This window comes from Mixophyes fleayi, chromosome 12 (assembly GCF_038048845.1).
Source record: "Mixophyes fleayi isolate aMixFle1 chromosome 12, aMixFle1.hap1, whole genome shotgun sequence".
Lineage (NCBI taxonomy): Eukaryota > Metazoa > Chordata > Amphibia > Anura > Limnodynastidae > Mixophyes > Mixophyes fleayi.
This window is the reverse complement of record NC_134413.1, coordinates 19055092-19075210: the sequence shown is the minus strand read 5'-3', so window position 1 is coordinate 19075210 and position 20119 is coordinate 19055092. Positions and strand designations below refer to the sequence as shown.

General features: G+C 41.9%; 1 protein-coding gene across 1 annotated transcript; it reads left to right on the top strand.

The window, feature by feature from the left end:
* The first annotated feature begins 3042 nt into the window (after positions 1-3042).
* On the top strand, positions 3043-10442 carry LOC142109092 (SERTA domain-containing protein 2-like). Its single transcript, XM_075193125.1, has 2 exons — positions 3043-3279; positions 9118-10442. Exon 2 carries the CDS (start codon positions 9122-9124, stop codon positions 9950-9952), a length of 831 nt encoding a protein of 276 aa, XP_075049226.1. The 5' UTR covers positions 3043-3279; positions 9118-9121; the 3' UTR covers positions 9953-10442.
* Positions 10443-20119: the final 9677 nt, after the last annotated feature.

The following is a 20119-nucleotide window of genomic DNA, read 5'->3' as shown; positions in this document are numbered from 1 at the left end:
TGTTTTTAGTTTATTTATTTCTGGAATTGTTGGAGATTGTTGTAAATATTGTACTGTTGAATTGTGAATTCTACCTATAAGCTGCTCGTTTCAGAATTAGTTTGAGTGATTTAATTGTAGCGCTTTTTCCATTGCAATTGTCACACAGCTACCCCAAATTGATGTACAACCACAAGAGTGCCCAGCATGAAAGCCTTTTGCAGAAGAGGAAAGAAGTTTGGTTAATGTATGTGGTGAAGGGCTATCAACAGCTTGAATGTCTAAAGATTCTACAGACTAATCTTTCATCTCACTTCCCTCTACTGTCTCTCTTCAATCCAGCCATGCCACACTACTGGTAGCTGCACAAACATGCCAACTCTCCCGGAATGTCCGGGAGACTCCCGCATTTCGCGAGAGTCTCACGGACTCCCGGGAGAGTGTGGCAATCTCCCGGATCTGCCCACTTCACTAGGAAGTGCCCCACTTCCTAGTGAAGTGGGCAAATGAGCTCCCAAACGCTGCGATTCCCGGTGAATTGCAGCATTCGGCCCCGCCCCCAGCTGTCAAATGACGCGTTCCGCGTCATGCCGTCAAGGGGGCGGGTCTAAAATGATGCACATTTTGGAGCCCCGCCCCCATCACGCGCACCTCCCATGACAGGCTCCTGGAAACCAACTATTCAAAGTTGGTAAGTATGCTCTAGTGTCTCTAATATTGGTGGCTGATTGTGCTTCTGCTTTACAGTAGCCACACACACTTTTCCCACCAGCAGCAACAATTGTTATTCCACTACTTTATTATGTATGATGGCCTTACTTATTACATAAGCAGGGGTGGGGTGGCCCGGGGCGCTCGGTCAGACTGCAACTCGGGCCGGGGGGGGTAGGCCGGCCCCCCGGATACAAAATTCAACACTTTCCCCCGTGACATCAGATGCGGCCGCATCAGTACACAGGCGGCCGCATCACATGACAAGGGATGCGGCCGCATCCCCTGTCATGTGATTCAGCCGCCTGTGTGCCCCCGGGCTTCCCTCTCCCAGCCCGCGCCTGTACATAAGTAGTATGTAACCTCATATGGGACTTTTATTTTCTGTTTCATGTCATTGTTTGGTCTTTATTTTCATCATGATACAATTATACCGCTCTATCCAATGACTGTATTTGTTTATTTATTTTTAAGGCGTCACAGCTACCGTAGCGCTGGATACAGAAGCAAGTAGCAAATAGATGAGGTAATACATAAGTAGCACAGATGAGTGCCTCAATATTTCTAATTGGCAGAGGGACATTTAATATTTGAACAAACTATATTTTTTCTCAAATTCAGATAGTACTTACAATCATACATATTTTACACACACAGGGCCCGAGTCATTAAGAAAAGTAAGGCAAATAAAAAGTAGTAAATTGTTTCCGGGACAAACCACGTTGCAATGCAAGGGGTGCAAGATAGTTTATTATTTTGCACATAAGTTAAATACTGGCTGTTTTGGCATGTAGCACACAAATACTTGATAGCTTTATTTTTACACTGAAATTTAAAGTTTATCTAGGACATGCCCTACCCCAACTATAAATCTGTCCCCACATTTTAAGTTTAACTCCCCCTACAATGCAACATGGTTTTGCCCAGGTGCAAAGTTACTCCATTTTTATGCTTTGCACTCCTTAATGACTCAGGCCCACAGTCTTTTGTGTTTTATATTTTTCTAATGACATACAACATTTCAAAATCACTTCCAGGGGACTCTGATGGTGACCACGAAACTGTCTACATCAGTGAAGCAACATGTGCCCCCAGCTGCTTTCTCCTTTATGGTCAGATTTGTTTCTTATCGCTTGTTTAAAATGTCTGCTGATGTGTTATTACAGAGATGTGTGTATTGCTTTGATTCACTGTATTTTTCTAACTTATTACTAAGATTAAGGACAATATGTTGCCCTTTTCAAGGTTAGATTGCCATCTTATGTGGGCTCTTTAGTGTATAATGAAATGTTCCACTTTGTTCTAATATATTTTTTACATTTTAAATACTCCTCTTAAATATATATTTACTTTAAAAGCCCAGAGGATAAAAAAAAAATAGTGCAGACTGTATATTATATACAAAGTAAGATAAATTGTTGTACCGATGGTCAATTTTAAAAAAAATAGGGACAATGTTGAAAATCTAATACTGTCCAACATATCTAGGGACAGCAGGGGAGGGCTGGCAAATTTTAGCCCGGCTTGACTCCACTCAGCAGCCTATTAGGAACATTTTAAAGAAAATAAAAATTGCAAGTGAGCCAGCCCAAGGCAGCCCACTATGGGACCAGCCAGGTGAGCAAATGCCCCCCAGCCAGGGTCGGGCTGGGCCGGGGGGCATCGGTCCCCGGGCCGCTCAGTCTAACGGCTGTTCGGGCCGGCCGCCCCCCCTTCCTCGTGGATGCAATATTGGCTGAATATTACAGGCGGCAGCATCACTTGTCACGCAATGCGGCCGCGTGACGCGCCCGCATCGCGTGTCATGTGATGCGGCCGCCTGTGTGCCCCCCAGGCTGAAACTTGCCAGCCCGCGCCTGCCCCCAGCCCAGATGGACGGTATTATTTACTGCTAAAACTGTCCCCAAACATTGACATTAACAACAAACACTAGTCATGGTGCCATTATGTCGATTTTAGGAACCAAACCAGACACTTTTAAGGCATTAATGTGTTTATTTGTACAGGGTGATACATCAGACCGACAAGAGGGACATATTTTATTTGGAAGGGGAGGGGGGCGCGGTCCAGGAGCATTATTCTAGAGTACATGTGTCAGGTGTGTAACACATCACCACACAGCCGCCACTGAGGCACAGTACATTGTGCCATGCCACAGGCTGCGCTGTCTAAAGCTAAGGCTCCCGCGTCACTCTCTGACGTCACCGGACCCGCCCTGCCCCGCCATTGGTGGCCTGACAGGCGCAACGTGTTTGTCACCCTGTCCCCACCCATCCGTCCAATCAGAAAATGGTTGCTGTGCTGCCCTCGTCCGCTGTCACCCAATCAGAGACGGCGCACCTGACAAGGGGCCGTCAATCAGCTGGGTAATATCCTTCACGCACTGTCTATGCCCGGTGCTGGCAGAGAGGATCCTCCGGTGCGCAGGGGACCTCGGGCGGGGGGCAGCCGGGCGGCCCGGGGGAGACGTGAGGTGACGGGTCTGGGTGCCTGAGACCATCCCCTGTTTCCAGTCGTTGTCTCATGATTAGGGCGACGAGGAGAAGCCGCAGCCAGAGAGGGGAAGTGTCACCATCCGCTCTGCCGGAGGTAAGGAGTCCTCAGACCCGGAGGTACCCGCTGCTGGCAGGTGTCTCCTGCAGAAGTTACTAGAGAGCAAAAGTCTCATTATTTGTGAGGCTGAATGTAATAAGGTTCCTGTTCATATTGAATTAATTTTTTTTTTGCCTGTTTAGGGTTATTTCTGCCAAATGTATCAAGATCACAATGACTTTTAGAAACCTCCAGCTGTGTGTTGGCACCAAGCAACTTTTTTTTTGTAAATTGATCTTGCAAACTCCATCATCACTGGACTTGGTGAGCCATTGATAGCCCAAAAGTGGTCACACACACACACACACACACACACACACACACACACACACACACACACACACACACACACACATACACATATGCCAATACCGCTGATTGTGCAGCCCCAGAGCGGTAACTTAGAATTCTAGCGCCTGGAGTGAGAAAGACAAATGCAGCCTCCCCCGGCCCTCAATTTTGACCAAAGTAACCTAAAATATTGCTAAATTGCGCCCCCCCCCTTCAGCTTTGCGCCCTGGACGGTCGCCCCCTGTCGCACAGCCCTAGTTACGGCCCTGTGCAGCCCCAAAGCTGGGGCATGTCTGTAAATGCATACTTGCCAACTCTCTCGGAATGTTTGGGAGATTCCCGAAATTCGGGTAGGGCTCCCGGGAGAGCAGGCAAATATCCCGCATATGGCATCTTGATCTTCAAAATGACTCGATTCGCGGTGAATCGCGTCATTTTGGCCCTGACCCCCCGTGACAAAAAAGGCATTTTGTCGTGGCAGCCGGAGCCAAAATGACGCGAATTACCGCGCCCGCCCCTCCAACCACGCCCCCCTGCCTGGGATCTCCTGGAATTAACTTACCAAAGGTTAAGTATGTGTAAATGTGGTCAGAAGATTATCTCTACTGGCTCGGTGTGGGGTCATGTTCTGAACATACTAACACACTGAATGGCCAGATCCAAAGGTATGACAAAATTGGAATCGTCAGACTGGCCCACGTGTGCGCTGGTTTCAGGGTCTTGGTTGCTTTGCACTGAGCTTTCACACTCAAAAGTGAACGGAGGGAGGCCCTGCAGTATAGAGAGTCTCTGTAAAGTGCAAGAGATCCACATGGAGGTTCTCATGCTCATTAGTACTTCTAGATCTATTGTAAACCAGGCTGCATACTTCTTACTACCTGCTATACATTTTTCGCTAGTAAATTCCCCCAAAAAATAGTTTTCTATGGTGAGATGTATGTAGAATACCTGTAACTTGTGTAGTCTTAGCCATAGGAAACAGCGACAGGGCTACTACCAGAAATTACGGGGCCCAGGACAAATGTAACAGACAGGGCCTCCCCTTCATTCTTCTCATCCCACCTCCATTTTTAAGTTATCCTCTACCTAACATTTGCCCCTCCCCCTGTTCTCTTCAGTCACCCCTATCCCCCGTATCTAACCACTGCAGTTTTCTTACCCCTCTGCTTCCTCTTGCTGGCTCCCTTCGGCTCCTCTTCATTGACGTTGTTGTGACGTTATTAATTACATGACATAAGCGATGCTGTAAGGAGCGTCTCTGCCTTGTGGCTCTCTCTCAGGAAGATATGGACCTGAGGCGAGCAAATGGCAGCAGCCTTGGAGCCCTGACATCTTGGGAGTGGAGGCGGAGCTGCTGCCTACAAAGGGGCTTTCTACCACATGCCTTAATTCAGCACAGGAGCCTCTCCATACCCACCATATCTCTGGAGCAACTGCTGCCTTGAAATGAAGCCCACTATGTTCCTTAATTCACTGCAGAGGCCCCCTTCCTTAATAAATCTGTTTGGGCCCAGGGCTGGTGGGGCCCTATATAGCTATAAGGCCCCATACTGCTGTACTCCCTGTACATGGCATCAGCCTCCAATAATCAAGCATTCATTGGCGACAGGCTGCTATCGGTGGTGTAGTACAGTTGGAACGAGAGAGACATCAGAAGACAGAGGCACAAAACCTAAACCAGTCACTGTAGAAAGCTTAAAACAGTAAAATTCTGGCACTAACTGACCTTCACCATTCATCATAACTGAGCCTCCTTCCTCAGCTGGTCCTAGAGGAGGCTTTTGCTTTCATGCTGCACAAGTACTCCTGTGGTTATCTGTCAGTTTGTAGTAACTGAACGTTGCCCAGTGTTTTTCATTAGCCTCATGCTCATTGCCGGAAACAGGACCATTGTTCCCCGTGTTTTGGTAGCAGCTGCTGTAACCAAGGAAGTTGCCTAGATCAACAAATGAGAAACCGGGATGGCAACAGCAATTCAGGAAACAGAGTCTGCATGGAAATTCACATTAACTATCGTGGCCCTGTATGAACTGTAATTAACGTCTACCATTTCCTTAATATGTGGAAATACACATTTACCAAGTGGAGAAGGTGTAACAATTTAATATAGCTTCCATCCCTTTGTCATTAGATTCCAAGCCATTTGTACCATTGACTTGTAGTGGCCTTCAAATAAATAAAACTAGCCAGGTAGCCAATGCACCTAGATATATATTGCTGGTTCTCAAATATTGTGCGTCCTTTATATTAAGGTCCATGAATGTATGACATCTCTGGCTCCTAAATGTGACTGACTAACTCTCGAGTCCTGGAGATGTGTTGTACTTTCACCATGTTTACTAGTCCTGATTAGCACATCCCTAGGTTCCCTGCTGTTCAGGAGAAACTCTCCTCTGCCATCACCTATTGTCATCACCACCATTTATTTATATAGCGCCACTGATTCCACAGCGCTGTACAGAGAACTCATTCGCATCAGTCCCTGCCTCATTGGAGCTTACAGTCTAAATTCACTAACATACACACGGACAGAGAGAGAGAGACTAGGGTCAATTTTGATAGCAGCCAATTAACCTACCATTATGTTTTTGGAGTGTGGGAGGAAACCGGAGCACCCGGAGGAAACCCACGCAAATACGGGGAGAACATACAAACTCCACACAGATAAGGCCATGGTCGGGAATTGAACTCATGACCCCAGCACTGAGCCACCGTATTGTCCCATAATACTCCATGGCTCAACTACTGCAGGTACTGATAATCAGTAGAAGACTACGGGCTGTGAGCTCCAGAGCATCAAAGGACTGTAGGTGTCGTCAGGTTTCTCACAGACCGCCTGGGGCGCAAAACTTATAGTTGGGCTGAGGGGGGTATTGAAAAACAATGAATGGAATTCTACTTTAAGCAAATCAGATGCTACAGATTAATGTAATTGCATCTCCTCTCTCTATATTGATTACAACAACAAAGGGTGGGGTGGGAGCAGCATGGTAGAAGTCTTGTCTGCTGGAGTGAGAAGTTACCAAATATGGGCAAGACACAGAGGTAGATCTAAGAATGTGTGAGGGGGAATATTTTAAGACCGGCTCTTAAATGTATAAATGGGGGTGGTTTAGAGGGATTTGTAAGTGAGGGAGAGTAATATGTATTTAGGATTTGCAAATTAATACGGCAAATGTGAAGTGTTGATAGAGGAAGATCAGTCTTTCGCAACCATTAAGACGGATTGAAGCAGGGATAGAGGGTGAAGTGAATTCCAGATAGGAGGCGTTTGTTGTCGTCAAGGCGGAACATAGCAAGATAATGGATAAGAGTTTTGTTTGTGGCTAAAGTAAAGGGTATATTCTAGCAATATTTAAGAGGTGGAGGCAACAGGACTGCAAAGAGCCTGGATGTGAGGAATTGGGCAGAGTCAGGGTGACACCAAGGCAGCGGGCTTGGGACTGATGGTGAGGGAGATTTCAGGGGAGGTGGTGACTTTGGGAGGAGGACAGGTGATGAGCTCTGGTTTGGACAACTTGAGTTTTAGGGAGAGTTGGGACATCCATGTGGTGATTGGACATCCATGTGAAGATGGCAGTGAGTCAGTTGGTTACATGGGATAGTACAGAAGGGGAGAGATCAGGGCAGGATAGGAAGTGTAGAGGTGGTACTGGAGGAAGAGTGAGTGAATTAGTTCACCCGAGAAGAGGTATACAGTGAGGAGAGCTGTGGGCCGAGAACAGAGCATTGTGGGACCCCAACAAGAATATATATTAAGCAGAATGTACCAGTCTGTATCTCCACATTATGAACAAACTGTAGGCTATCCTTCTGTCCTGTTTTATAGAGACGAGGACAAAATGTTCAGTAGCTTTAGGTTTGCATTTATCATATTCGTAAATCTGGTCTTCTGCAGGATAAGATAACTTGACCAGTCTTGTTGGTCTGGATGAAATGTCATTTTTAGTTGGCCTCACTCTTAGTGCCTGGTAAACATGTTTGGTTTTTTTTTTTTTTTTTTTTTTTTTTTTAGTTCTTGTGTCTGATCAAAGTACAAGTAATCACTTCCATAATGTGCCTCTTAAACCAAGCGACAAATCTTTCAGGAACCAAGTTTACATAAAATCTGGAAGTTATTACTGAAGCGTGCAGAGAGATGTAGCTACCCCACCCCCTTATACTCCAATGATAGGTCCCAACTGCTCAGCTTGGATGTGTTACACACATATGCTTTCAATTTTAGGTAGCTAAGGCTAATTATTTGGAGAAGAATATCATTTTAAGAAAACAGTAGAAATGTCCAGGTTCCACATTCTGTCTGAGGCTGAATAAAACAGTTCCCGGGTATCGCTAATGTGTCCTGTCCTAACTAATGTATAAGTAGAACAAGTATAATAGCTCATCTATATTGAGTTTGATAAATTACATTGTAGCTGGTGAGATCACATCTCTGCAACTTGAAAACAGCAGACTACTAGGATATGTATTCTAGCGTTCAGGGTAAAAACAGATTATTTAATATTTGTGTAATGTTTGTTTTGTGATCAGTACATTTGGAAAGTTTATTTTGTTATTAAATTGTCCCTGCACTATGATACATGTGAAAGGAGAGAATATCCGTCTAAGTTTCTCGTTGTGCCACATATACCACTAATGCATAATAAGGTTTCCCGAACAAAAGAAAATTACTGCCAGAGTGGTCGCTACCAAATTAGATGCAACTGTCCTGTATATTAAAATGGAGCTATGTGTCATGTAATAGGGAGACACAAAAATATTTCTTTCCAATACAAATTTGAATAAGACATCTCTCGGCACATTTAGGGGCATATTCAGCTAGGTCCGGTGATCGCGATTACACGCGGCTGCTTACTTCCCGTTACCGCAACACTGCGGATTTCTGCGCGCCCCCCGTAGGATTGGGAAGGGAAATCCGCGATGTTGCGATACCGTATTGGCAGTTTATGTGCGCAGCCATGTGTAATGGCGATCGCTGGACCAAATTGAATATGCCCCTTTAAAGTTTGTGATTTATAATGAGGGTTACGTTTCTGTTGTGTCTGTCGTTTCACGACCTACATCTGATTGGTATATCAAGCCTACAGCTGGTCTTATGTATACAAATGTGCTATAATTCATAGCACCAATCAGACGTTGGCTTTCATTTTGCTGTACTGAAAAAAACCAAAAACCTTTATTATTGGTAACTGCACATTTGAACATATTGCACTATGGGCCTGATTCATTAGGGATCTTAACTTAAGAAACTTCTTATTTCAGTCTCCTGGACAAAACCATGTTACAATGCAAGGGGTGCAAATTAGTATTTAACAGTCAAAACAGTCAGTATTTAACTTGTGTGCAAAACAGAATACTAATTTGCACCCCTTGCATTGTAACATGGTTTTGTCCAGGAGACTGAAATAAGAAGTTTCTTAAGTTAAGATCCCTAATGAATCAGGCCCTATGTTATTAAATATGATTGCAGATGTTACATTGATTAAAGTTGCTGTTTAAAATCCCACTTGGCGTAATAAATTTGCAACCGTTTTGTTTTAACAGACCCATGCTTAGTAGAGGACTTAAGCGCAAGTTCAATGATTGTAAAGAGACCATGACTGACTCTCCTTGTGCCTATGATTGCAACCGAAATATGCCATACAGTCATCAGAGGCAACTGGTGCTAAGCATGTGCCTGAACAAACTGCAGAACTATAAACTGCTGGCTGAGCCTAACCTGCACCGATCTGTTCTCATAGCCAATACAGTGCGTCAGATTCAGGAGGAAACGAGGCAGGAGTCCGGCCAGCTGCCAGGAATTGTGGGTAATGACCTTACCGCCAACAGTTTAATGTACACAGGAAATGATTCCTTAGATCCCTCTTTAAATTTGCCTTTTGGAATAAACACAGACTACAATAGGGACTCCTGGCCCAATGAGAATCCAGTGGACAGCCTGATGGAAGTTACAGACGATGACATGTCTTCTGCCATCTCATCCATACTCAAGGATCTAGACTTCGTTGAAGACATCAACCCCTCTCCGGCTCAGGGTCCTGTTGCGGATGACCTGACAAAGCCTCCGGAAACTGGATACAAAGGTGAAAAACAGGACACCAGAGGAGCAGAATGTGTGTTTGGTTCCTTCGAACTTACAAGCTCCACTAGTTACTTAAAAGACTTATCGGTGGATGATATTTTCGATGACATCGATACGTCTATGTACGACTCTGATTTTAGTTTTTCCTCCTTAATTTCACCAAGATCGCAGCCTGCTGCGGATGAACCCCTCAAGCTGTATACACTGTGCAATAATTCCTCCACCAACAACTTGCAGGTCTGCAGGACAGATTTGAATGACTTGGACCACATTATGGAGATCTTGGTGGGATCCTGACACCAGATTATTTACCAAGCTCAGTTTTGTTTCTAAAGCCAGATCGTGGGGTCTCTAAGAGGAAATGTATTTTTCATCATGAGTTAAAAGATTATTAAAATTTTTAACAGTTGACAGTAAGGGCAATTTGACATTTACCTTTGCACAAATAATCAACTTTTTTTTTTCTCAGACTGGTTATATAGAAAATATATATATAAATATGTATATCTCCAAGTTGTAAATTGCCTGTGGGATCCAAAACTGCCTAGCAACAGCCTTGTACAGTATTATGCATAACCTTTTAACTGGAAATTTTAAAAAATGCGTGATCCGATTCATTTACAAAAACAGCTATTTTTGTAACCCTTACAATATTTGTAAACTTTTTCATATAGTACAATAACCTACAAGAGCCAGTGGGGGATGACACTTCTTGTATATAGCGGACACTACCTCTCAAGATGAAGTGCGAAAACCTACTCTTGTCCTGTATGTGATTATCTTTATTTTGTGGGGGGGGGGTGTTTGTCTTTTTTTTTTTTTCTTTTTTTTAGTAGACCTTTCCCAAATCAATATCGTAAGTTTTTGATTATTCTCTTCTATATTGCTTTATTTATAAGTTGTGATAAGAATGATTTCAACTATTCCTCTTCAGAATTGTATCATTATTAGTTGACGTGGTTCAGTCATTTGGTTTATTTTTGAGTGTATCAGTTGGCTGGGCACGGTTGAGGGCATTTTGTGGTTCGAACCAATGTTTATGGGAGGGCAGCCAATCAAGTCATTAGGAAGCAGTGACATCACTTAGGTATCACCGAAGCTGTCACTGGTCCTATCAAATTGATAAGCTGAAGCTGAATGTTCATGTAGACACGGCTAACAAATCGTCTGCGTTCACTGTGCATAGGCAATAGATACTCTCTATAGGCATGCTGGCACTTTACTCTGGAGGCCGTCCTCGGCTTCTCTTCTTAGAGCTGATCTTTTCCCTTCTTTTCTACCTCAGATATATTACTTTTATTGTGGCAATGTCCTAAACTTCTCCCGCAGAGAAGTCTGCAGAAATTGCTTGTGAATATTTATTCTGCTTTTTCATACATACATTTACCGAGCTATGCATTTGTAAGTGTTCCTGATGTGCTGTGAGCATGTTTGCTGGTGGTGCAGCAATTCTGTAATTCTCCGTAGCGCATTTGTCTTTTTGGTTTTTTTTTGTCAGAGCTAATTACCAGTACCACAGTTTGGCCTTTGAAAACAGTGGAAGCGTGTGACATGAATAGTATGTACCGGAGACTGATTACAATGCACAGCAAAATACTTTCCTATACTGTAATTGGATGCATTTCTTTATATGACTCCTTCCCAGTTGTTTACTCGACATTTTTAGAATTTTTTTGAACAAGAAATGTTTTTATAATTGTCAAAAATATCATCGATGCGCTGACGCATTTTCTGTCAACAAGGTAAAACGCGTTTCAACTACAGCTATGGTGGCGGCATTTGTGGCGTTTGAGTGAATCTGGGTTTCAAAAAGATTTGCAGTAGGTATGTTGGATTCTCTGATCATTAATGTGCAGGCAAGGTCCTCTATGAGCCCAGAGAGCAGACATATAGTATATAAATGTTTTCCAACCATCAGAAAATTTACTATTGTTTTATAAAAAAAAATACTTCTAATTTCTGTTATTTAAAATATGTCCTGCACTGATACTGCTAAATTGCAGCCAACATGTACACCCGGTGTTATCTCAGAGTCAAATGGTTTGTTTGTCACTTATAACTCAAAATAACATTTCATTTTATTAGTATAGGGAAAAAAACCATACAAAACTAATCATGGGGAACTCTTAAAATATTTTAAATGCATAAATAGTGGTTTGAAATATATAAACTGACACACATTTGGGGTATTTTGAATGAACAAACACACTTTTAGGGCAGTGTTGGCTAACCTGTGACACTCCAGGTGTTTGTGAAACTACAAGTCCCAGCATGCTTTGCCAATATATAGCAGCTTATTGCTGGAAGGGTATGCTGGGACTTGTAGTTTCACAACACCTGGAGTGTCACAGGTTAGCCAACACTGCTTTAGAGGCTTGATAAGCACTTACCATCACATGGGGTCACCGTTTGCTTGTTGTTTTTTTTTAAATAACTGCCCTAAGATGCAGATATTTTTAAATGCAGAAATGTCAGTAAAAATAATGGTTGTCAATACATTTTTCTATATTTGCCAATAGAAAATTTTTATATTTTTAAGGGTTGGTAGTTCTATGTATTTATGGAAACAAGAGAGCCTCCGAATAATTATCTGCTCTACAAGATTGGTCATTTAATCATATTTCTTTTTCCTTGCACTCAACATATGTGGATATTGAGCATAGTTTTATTGCCAGTACGAATAACCAGTATAAAAAAAACAAAAATCTCTTTACCTCTAGTGCTTAAAACATAATTTAATGTTTGCCCTACTTTCCCTTCAGAAGGTGATTTTCTTTGAGTGATTGAGGCCTAGCTATCCTGCTGTAGACACATTGCCATCACTACCTATGAAGACCTCTGTTACACCTGGTCCCCTGTAGGGGGCGCTGTGCATCTAGAGGTTGATTCTGATGGTTCCATAGTGAAGACGATTGCTCTCCTGCACTACAGCAATGTAACTTTATACTCTATAGAAATCATTTGGGAAGACATTTGAGTCAAGATATGTACCGCTCTTTGGTTCGTAAACTAACGTCACAAATGTCATTTATATTTTATTTATCATTTTATTTCCAGTGTTCATTTTTTTTTTTATACTATATGTGCAGGTTTTAGTTTTCTAGCGCTAGTACAAATTAGGTGAATGCAAGCAGTAGGCAAACAAATCTTACTACATGCACGTTTAATAAATTTTTTGATACATCACATGGCATAGGCAAACCCAGGGGGTTTCCTAGTGCCTGTAAACCCCCTCCAAGCCTGGGGCACTGTATAATTTAGGTGGCTGGACCCTGCCCCTACTTCACACGGCTCTGCTTGAAAAGGGAGAGCTGCGTGCACCTAACAGTAGTCCACACAGCATTCCCCATGTATATTATGGGGATAGGAAGAGTTGGAGAGCAGCCAAGCACTGTCTAGAATTATAGCCACGCCCCCATGCATGCTGGTCACGCCCACTGGCGGCGTGGTGTGGAAACTCCCCTTTACCAATCCTGTGTTTGCCCCTGCATGGAGTACCTGCATCAAAGGGAAATATTTATGTGTCAATTAGACCAAAACAAATTATAATGATTATGCAATTTAAGTAGCTAGCTGATTTATTTGAGGCTAATGTTGTACTATGATAAGAATTTGGGTTTGAATAGTGACTGCTGCTAGTGCCTTTTTAAATCACTCTACATTTGGAAACCAGGCTGTTATGGGCAGTGAGAATTGTTGGGTCACAAATTATGTCTGAAGTGACCAAGATGCATTGATTTATTCTCCTGGCAGTAATGGTTCAGTCAGCATCAGTGGGCTTTCCTGTAGCATTTTGGGCAAAGAAAAACATGCAGTACTTCAATGAATGTGCCAGCTGCTCTTTAGGTGAAAACAAGTATTGGCTGGTTATTTTTTTGTACTATTAAAGCAGTTATTTACTTTTGTGTATTTCAGATTATTTTATTTATGAACTATTTGGCTTCCATTTCGTAACTCGGAGCAGTGATGTCGGACAATCAGCCAATGGCTTTCTGGTGTATATGTAGATTATTTTTTGTCATTCTTGTTGAGGTCATTGACTGATTATTTTCACATTGCTGAAGACTACAGGCCATTAACATTGGACAATAAAAGAACTTACATTTTTAAATAAACTGTTTTTCTAAGACTATATTCTATATCTGTTTAAGAGATTTCAATACACTTAAAAGAAATAAACTTATGGCCATATTGCTTCAAGGAAAATATTGGCTAATAAATAAAAAATACAATAAATAATATTTAATCTTATTTGTTTATAGACCTCCTAACTTTCAGTTAAGCCGATTGTATTCCAAATTAAGTGCATTTGCTATACATATAACCTGCCATAACCTTTTAGCAGTGAATTAAATAAGTATATTGGAATTTCTGGTGCAGCGTGAACCAATATAGGTTATTCACAAACCACAAATTGGCGCCTATTTGTCTGCCAAGTGCAGTTTAAGGTGCACGCCCACTTTCTGTCCCTGGGATTGGCCCCTGTAAAAGGGAGATATGCCGAGTTTTCTGGGATCACAGATCCACGCGATAATGTGCACGGTGGAACCTGCACAAACGTCTTTTCAAAGTTCAACCAAGTTCAGGGCCACAATTTTTACATTTTTATCCTAAAATGCTGCTCTGCTTTGCTTCATTTATGGGTTTAATCATGAGTGAGAATACATCTGTAGTACATCATACACACACATGTGACAAATGGTTTTGCTAGAGATATTCCTATCAGCAAACGGGTAACTGCAAGGTCCAAAATGTCTTTCATTGACAGTAAAGGACAAGGCCCCATGTCGGAGTATGTGGCAAAACAGAGTGTTTTGCAAGGATAAATAGGCTCTGCGCCCTCCTGGAAGATGGGGAGGGAACCATTCTCACCCCTTCATCTCTGTATGTGCCAAAAGCAGGCACGTGATGGCACATAACAGCATTTGCAGTGCAGTTTTGGATCTAAGTTCTAAGCCCGTTCATTTATCACAATTACTAAGCTAAGCCTGGACAATTTCCAGGAGCCGTAGAGCCACACTGCATAGAGAGTTACCTCTGGAACAACAGCTCGTACTCTTAAACATAGGGTCATCTCTAGGATTTGTCTGATTTCCAAATTCTACATTATTTCTTCCAGCATCGCTATAAGACATGATGTTCTTATGAAGATGCCATTACATACTATTATTTAGCCACATCCTTTCCTGTTCACTTGATTTCATACACCACCTGTATGACTTAGTTTCCATTTAATCAACACCAAAAAAAATTGTTTGCTTTATATATCATGCCTTTGCCTTCATAAAAATGTACACAGTGATGTTATTTATTTAACAAAACATACATGGTGAAATTAATCAAATGCTACTTGCAATGCTAGTAATATAGGAAAAGTCAACATCAATATGATAGAATTATTTAGCATGTTGGATGCAGTTCAGCTCAATTGAATTCTGCAATTGTATTTCCTCAGAAAACATACTTGTAGATTGGTTATAATATTCCTTTTCTTTGGTATTTGTTAGTATGTTCTTTATAAGAAGCCGGTGTCGCCGTTGCTATTGCTGTCCATGGAACAGTCGTCTCTGTGAGTAGATATTTTTCCCAGATAACGGCATAAAAGTGGAGAAACATCAGAATAAAATACGAATTATAATCAACACTAAGGGGTATATTTATTAAACTCTGGGTTTGAAAAGTGGAGATGTTGCCTATAGCAACCAATCAGATTCTAGCTGTCATTTATTTAGTACATTCTACAAAATGACAACTAGAATCTGATTGGTTAATATAAGCAACATCTCCACTTTTTCAAGCCCACAGTTTAGTAAGTATACACCTAGGTATTTTTTGTAGTGAAATAAATTGCACTGTTCAATTATATTTAAATGTGTGTATATATATTAATAAGTTTAACTGCGGTGATTGTTGACCTTTTTAAGTGTATCGATTATCTACGCATAATGGAGACAGACATTTTTCTAGCTGAATCAGTATACATGAAAATGCAGCCAACCAGTTCACTGGTAACTATGGACCTCCCTAGACATAAGGCACAACTGATAAATCAATATTTATTATTATAGAGTTTAAGCCACAAAATGGCAGCCTCTTATTATAAGTGTGTGTGTGTGTGTGTGTGATGTGTACAGTCCAATACAAAAATGCAGGAAATTCATCACCCGGGTATAAGCCATAATATATGTTTATATGAATGTGCCACTTTTGGAGAGCAGGTCTGTACAGACTGAGGTGTGTTTGAGTTGAAAGCATCACGATTAACCGTACAATGCATTTTATATACTGCAGTTTGCTAAACCCTACTGTGTTTTTTTTTTTCACTCTGTACTCTGCTTTTGAAGGGGAGGGGGGGGGGGGAGGAGGAGGAGGGAGAACACATTTCATGTATTTTGCCCAGCTCTGATCGCTATGTTTAGTTGGATCCATTCTCCATTAAATATCTCTCGCCATTTCTGATTTCTCTGTATATATTGGGTTTCATTCATTTTCTATTACTATAGCATATAGATGGCAAATTTCAATAAAATCCAGGCTGTTTTTGTGCAAAAATTACTTTTTATGTATGTGCTGGTAATGACATTAGTAAATCCGAGATTTCCTATGGAAATATACTGCTAAAGGACAGAATTACAACAGATTGTTGCTGACTGTTAATTAAATAAAGTTATATGATTAAAACTACATAGCAGACTCCCTGAATTTGTGTGTATGATTAAGGCCCACTCAGCTCTGGCTGAGACACTACGATCTGAGTAGTCCATGTGTCATTATAAAATGTATAATATATACACACACTCACTGGTCACTTTATTAGGTACCTTGGTAATGCAAATACCTAATCAGCCAATCATGAGGCAGCAACTCAATGCATTAAAGCATGCAGACATGGTCAAAAGGTTCAGTTGTTGTAGAGACCAATCACCAGAATGGAACAGAAATGTGATGCAAATGCCTTTGACCATGCAATGATTGTTGGTGCCAGAAGTGGTGATTTCAGTATGTCAGAAACTGTTGTGTGTGAGCACCCTAAGAGATCAGCAATCTCTAGAGTTTACAGAGAATGGTGCGCAAAACAAAAAAAATTCCGTGAACACCAATTCTCTGGGTGAAAATGCCTTGTTAATCAGAGAGTTCAGAGGAAATTGTCCAAACAGGTTCCAGCTGACGTGACGGTAACTAAAATAACCATGTTTTACAACAGGAGACCATCTCTAAACGCACAGCATGTCGAATCTTGAAGTGGATGGGCTATAGCAGCAGAAGATCTCACCGGATTCCTCTCCAGTCAGTAAGGAACAGGAAACTAAGGCTACAGTGGGCACAGGCAGAGCCGGATTTAGACCTCATGGTGCCCTAGGCAAGATATTGGTTTGGGCCCCCCCCCAGCCCCAACCACGCCCCCCCCCCCCCCCCCAACCCCAACCACGTTCCCCCCCCCGCCTCCCTGAAACAATCCATAGCATTATATTTTTTTAAGCATAGCATATACTCCTATAGTTAAGTAGAGGGGTAAACTATGTGCCGCCGCACATCACGCTGCTCCTCCTGCATCACCATGCGGCCCCCCATTATTGTCCCTCTCATCACACTGTGCCTTCCTTTATCATTAATAACAGATATATACATGCGCTCAATAACAGACTGCGTGATGCACCTGCAGCAGCGGTGGAACAAAGGAATCCCTCCTTGTACACATATAGAAATAAAAAGGTTCCAACTGCGCTCACAGGGTAAAAGACTAAAAAACAGTAAATGAATATCTAGGATACTGAAACAGAATGAAAATAACAAATACTAGCCAATGAATATCTCTAAAGCCCTCAGGTGGTGTATCAATGTATAGCTGAGGATATGTTAGTGAACCAGGACACAAACAAAATAAGAGTATATATCAAAGTATCATATGAACTGGTAGATTGTATATATGAAAATAAGTCTCTGAAAATCACTGATGGAGCTTGAATCCCGTGTCAATAATGATAAAGTTGATGAGAGATCAATCCAAAGGGTTAATGTATCCACAATGGAGAAAACCTCAGGGAGAGAAAGGAGAGGGGGATGGGAGAGGGAAAGCAATAAGTGGATGGGGAATCACAGGCAAATGACAGAATAAGATGCAATACAATGTGGGCAAGCTTGATGACACATATAACTAAATAAAAAACGTGAATACAATCAAATTTAATAAAACTCAAAATTGGACACACAGACCAAATCCAGTAAATAAAAACACATAATGTATGAGAAAGTACTCAGATGTAAATAACAGTGCCCAAGCATAAAAGAAACTCGAACTCACGCTAATAAAGATGGTGACGGCGTGAGGATGTTTCATAAAGGGGAAGAACCAAAAGTCCAAAATCCTCCTTCCGATTAGGGGCCAGAACGAACAAATAGTCGCGACATCCAAGTGTGTGTGTGTGTGTAGAGAGCTGCGCATGCAGTGCGTTCCACAGTGGAATGCAGGACTCTCCACTTCCTGTGTAAGGATGCTGAGGTAGGGGGCACCCCCTCCCCCCGCGCGAGTCGCGGGGAAGGGGGGGGGGGTCGCGAGTCGGGGGAGGGGCCGGATTTTTTCTTTTTTTATCTTTTCTTTTTTTTCTTCCTTGTCCCCCCCATCTGGGCCCCCAGAGTGCCGCTAGGCCCTAGGCAGGTGCCTAGGTTGCCTAGCGGTAAATCCGGCCCTGGGCACAGGCTCGCCAAAATTGGACAGTTGAAGAGTGGAAAAACATTGCATGGGCTGATAAAACTTCACTACTGCTGCAATATGCAGATGGTAGAGTCAGAATTTGGTGTAAACATGGATCCATCCTCCCTTGTGTCAACGGTGCAGGCTGGTGGTTGTGGTGTAATGCTATGGGGAATGTTATTGTCACACATTAGACCCTTAATACCAATTGAGTATTGTTTAAATGCCACAGCCTGCCTGAATATTATTGTTGACCATGAGGTCAGTGTACTCCAACTTGCCTTTAAAGCTATTGTCACTTTAAATTTACCACGGTTTATTTGCAAAAATCGCTATTTGATACATTTACCCCCAGATCTCAATCCACTAGAGGACCTTTTGGAATATGGTGGAACGATATCTGCAGCAGACGACAACTCTGCAACTGTGTGATGGTGTCAACATGAACTAGAATCTCTTGGGAATGTTTCCAGTACCTTGTTGAATCCATACCACGTAGAATTCATGCAGTTCTGGTGGCAAAGGGGGTCTTACCCAGTACTAAAAAGGTGTATTGAATAAATTGGCCACTAAGTACATTAAGATGTTCTTATGCTATTGATTCATTATGATCACTTCCCTTATACACTGGTGAATGTCACCCACCCAGAAACCGGTAATGAACAAATAAATAAATGTATTGGCGCAAACACAACAATGTGCGATCAAAATTCTCACTTTCTTTGTGTCTAAACACCACGTTCCCCCAAATAGGAGCAGGTAAATCTCAGTTCCTTATATATTCCCCATTGTCCTGTCAAGCTCTTCAATAAGTATCGCTCCAGCAGATCACTCAAAATCCACATCAGTCAATATTTTAACCGAAAATAGTTAACTACTGGACCTATCGCTTGGCTTATATCACTGTGGACGTTGGATTCATCACTTTACCTGCTGGAGCATAGTGAAGAGCTCTACCTGAGAACAGTGATATATATATATATATATATATATATATACACATATACATACATATACATACATATACACACACACACACACACACACATATATATATATATACACACACACACCTACACAGTTTACTGTGAGATCCATCATCTTCATCTCTCATAACCATCGGCTGAATGACATTGTTTCATCATCGATCGTGATTTTTAGGAAGTTTATAAAACCAGAGCAACAGATGTGATGTGTTCTGGTATGATAAACCGTTTTAAATGGCTGGCCTAGCAGCCCTGCGTGGCAGAGGTAGGGAACCTGTGGTTTTCTAATCGTGGTGGGATATATTGAAGCTTGAAGTTACACAGATGCTGGAGAGCCAGGGTGGCACAGTCTGCCATATGGCATCTGTAACCTATACTTTTTAATACACTAGTCTACAATGTCAGAAACCTGTAAAAATAGTTTTCATAGTGATTATATAAATATATTATATAAAATATACTGAACACAAAATTCTGGCAAGTTAAGTTTAAGTCTCAGCTGTTGAGCTGGACAAGATCACTGACTTTGTAGAGATTCTTACAGATCACATCAATCACTAAAGCAATTACATAATGAAGCGGCTGCATCTATATAGAGTATCTAATGAATAACAGAAATAATGCGAATTATTGCAGGGAAGCCAATAGAGGACAGTAATAAAACGAACGTACCGTTAGAATATGATCGTTGGCTGTAGGTTATAGTATCTTTTATCTGCTCCAGTTTATATAAATGTTCCTGTATGTGTACACACTCACCAATGTTCCGAATTTGTTATTGGGAAG

What these genes read in the sequence shown, in the direction of transcription:
- LOC142109092 (XM_075193125.1), top strand. Translation starts at nt 9,122, where the DNA reads ATGCTTAGTAGAGGACTTAAGCGCAAGTTCAATGATTGTAAAGAGACC.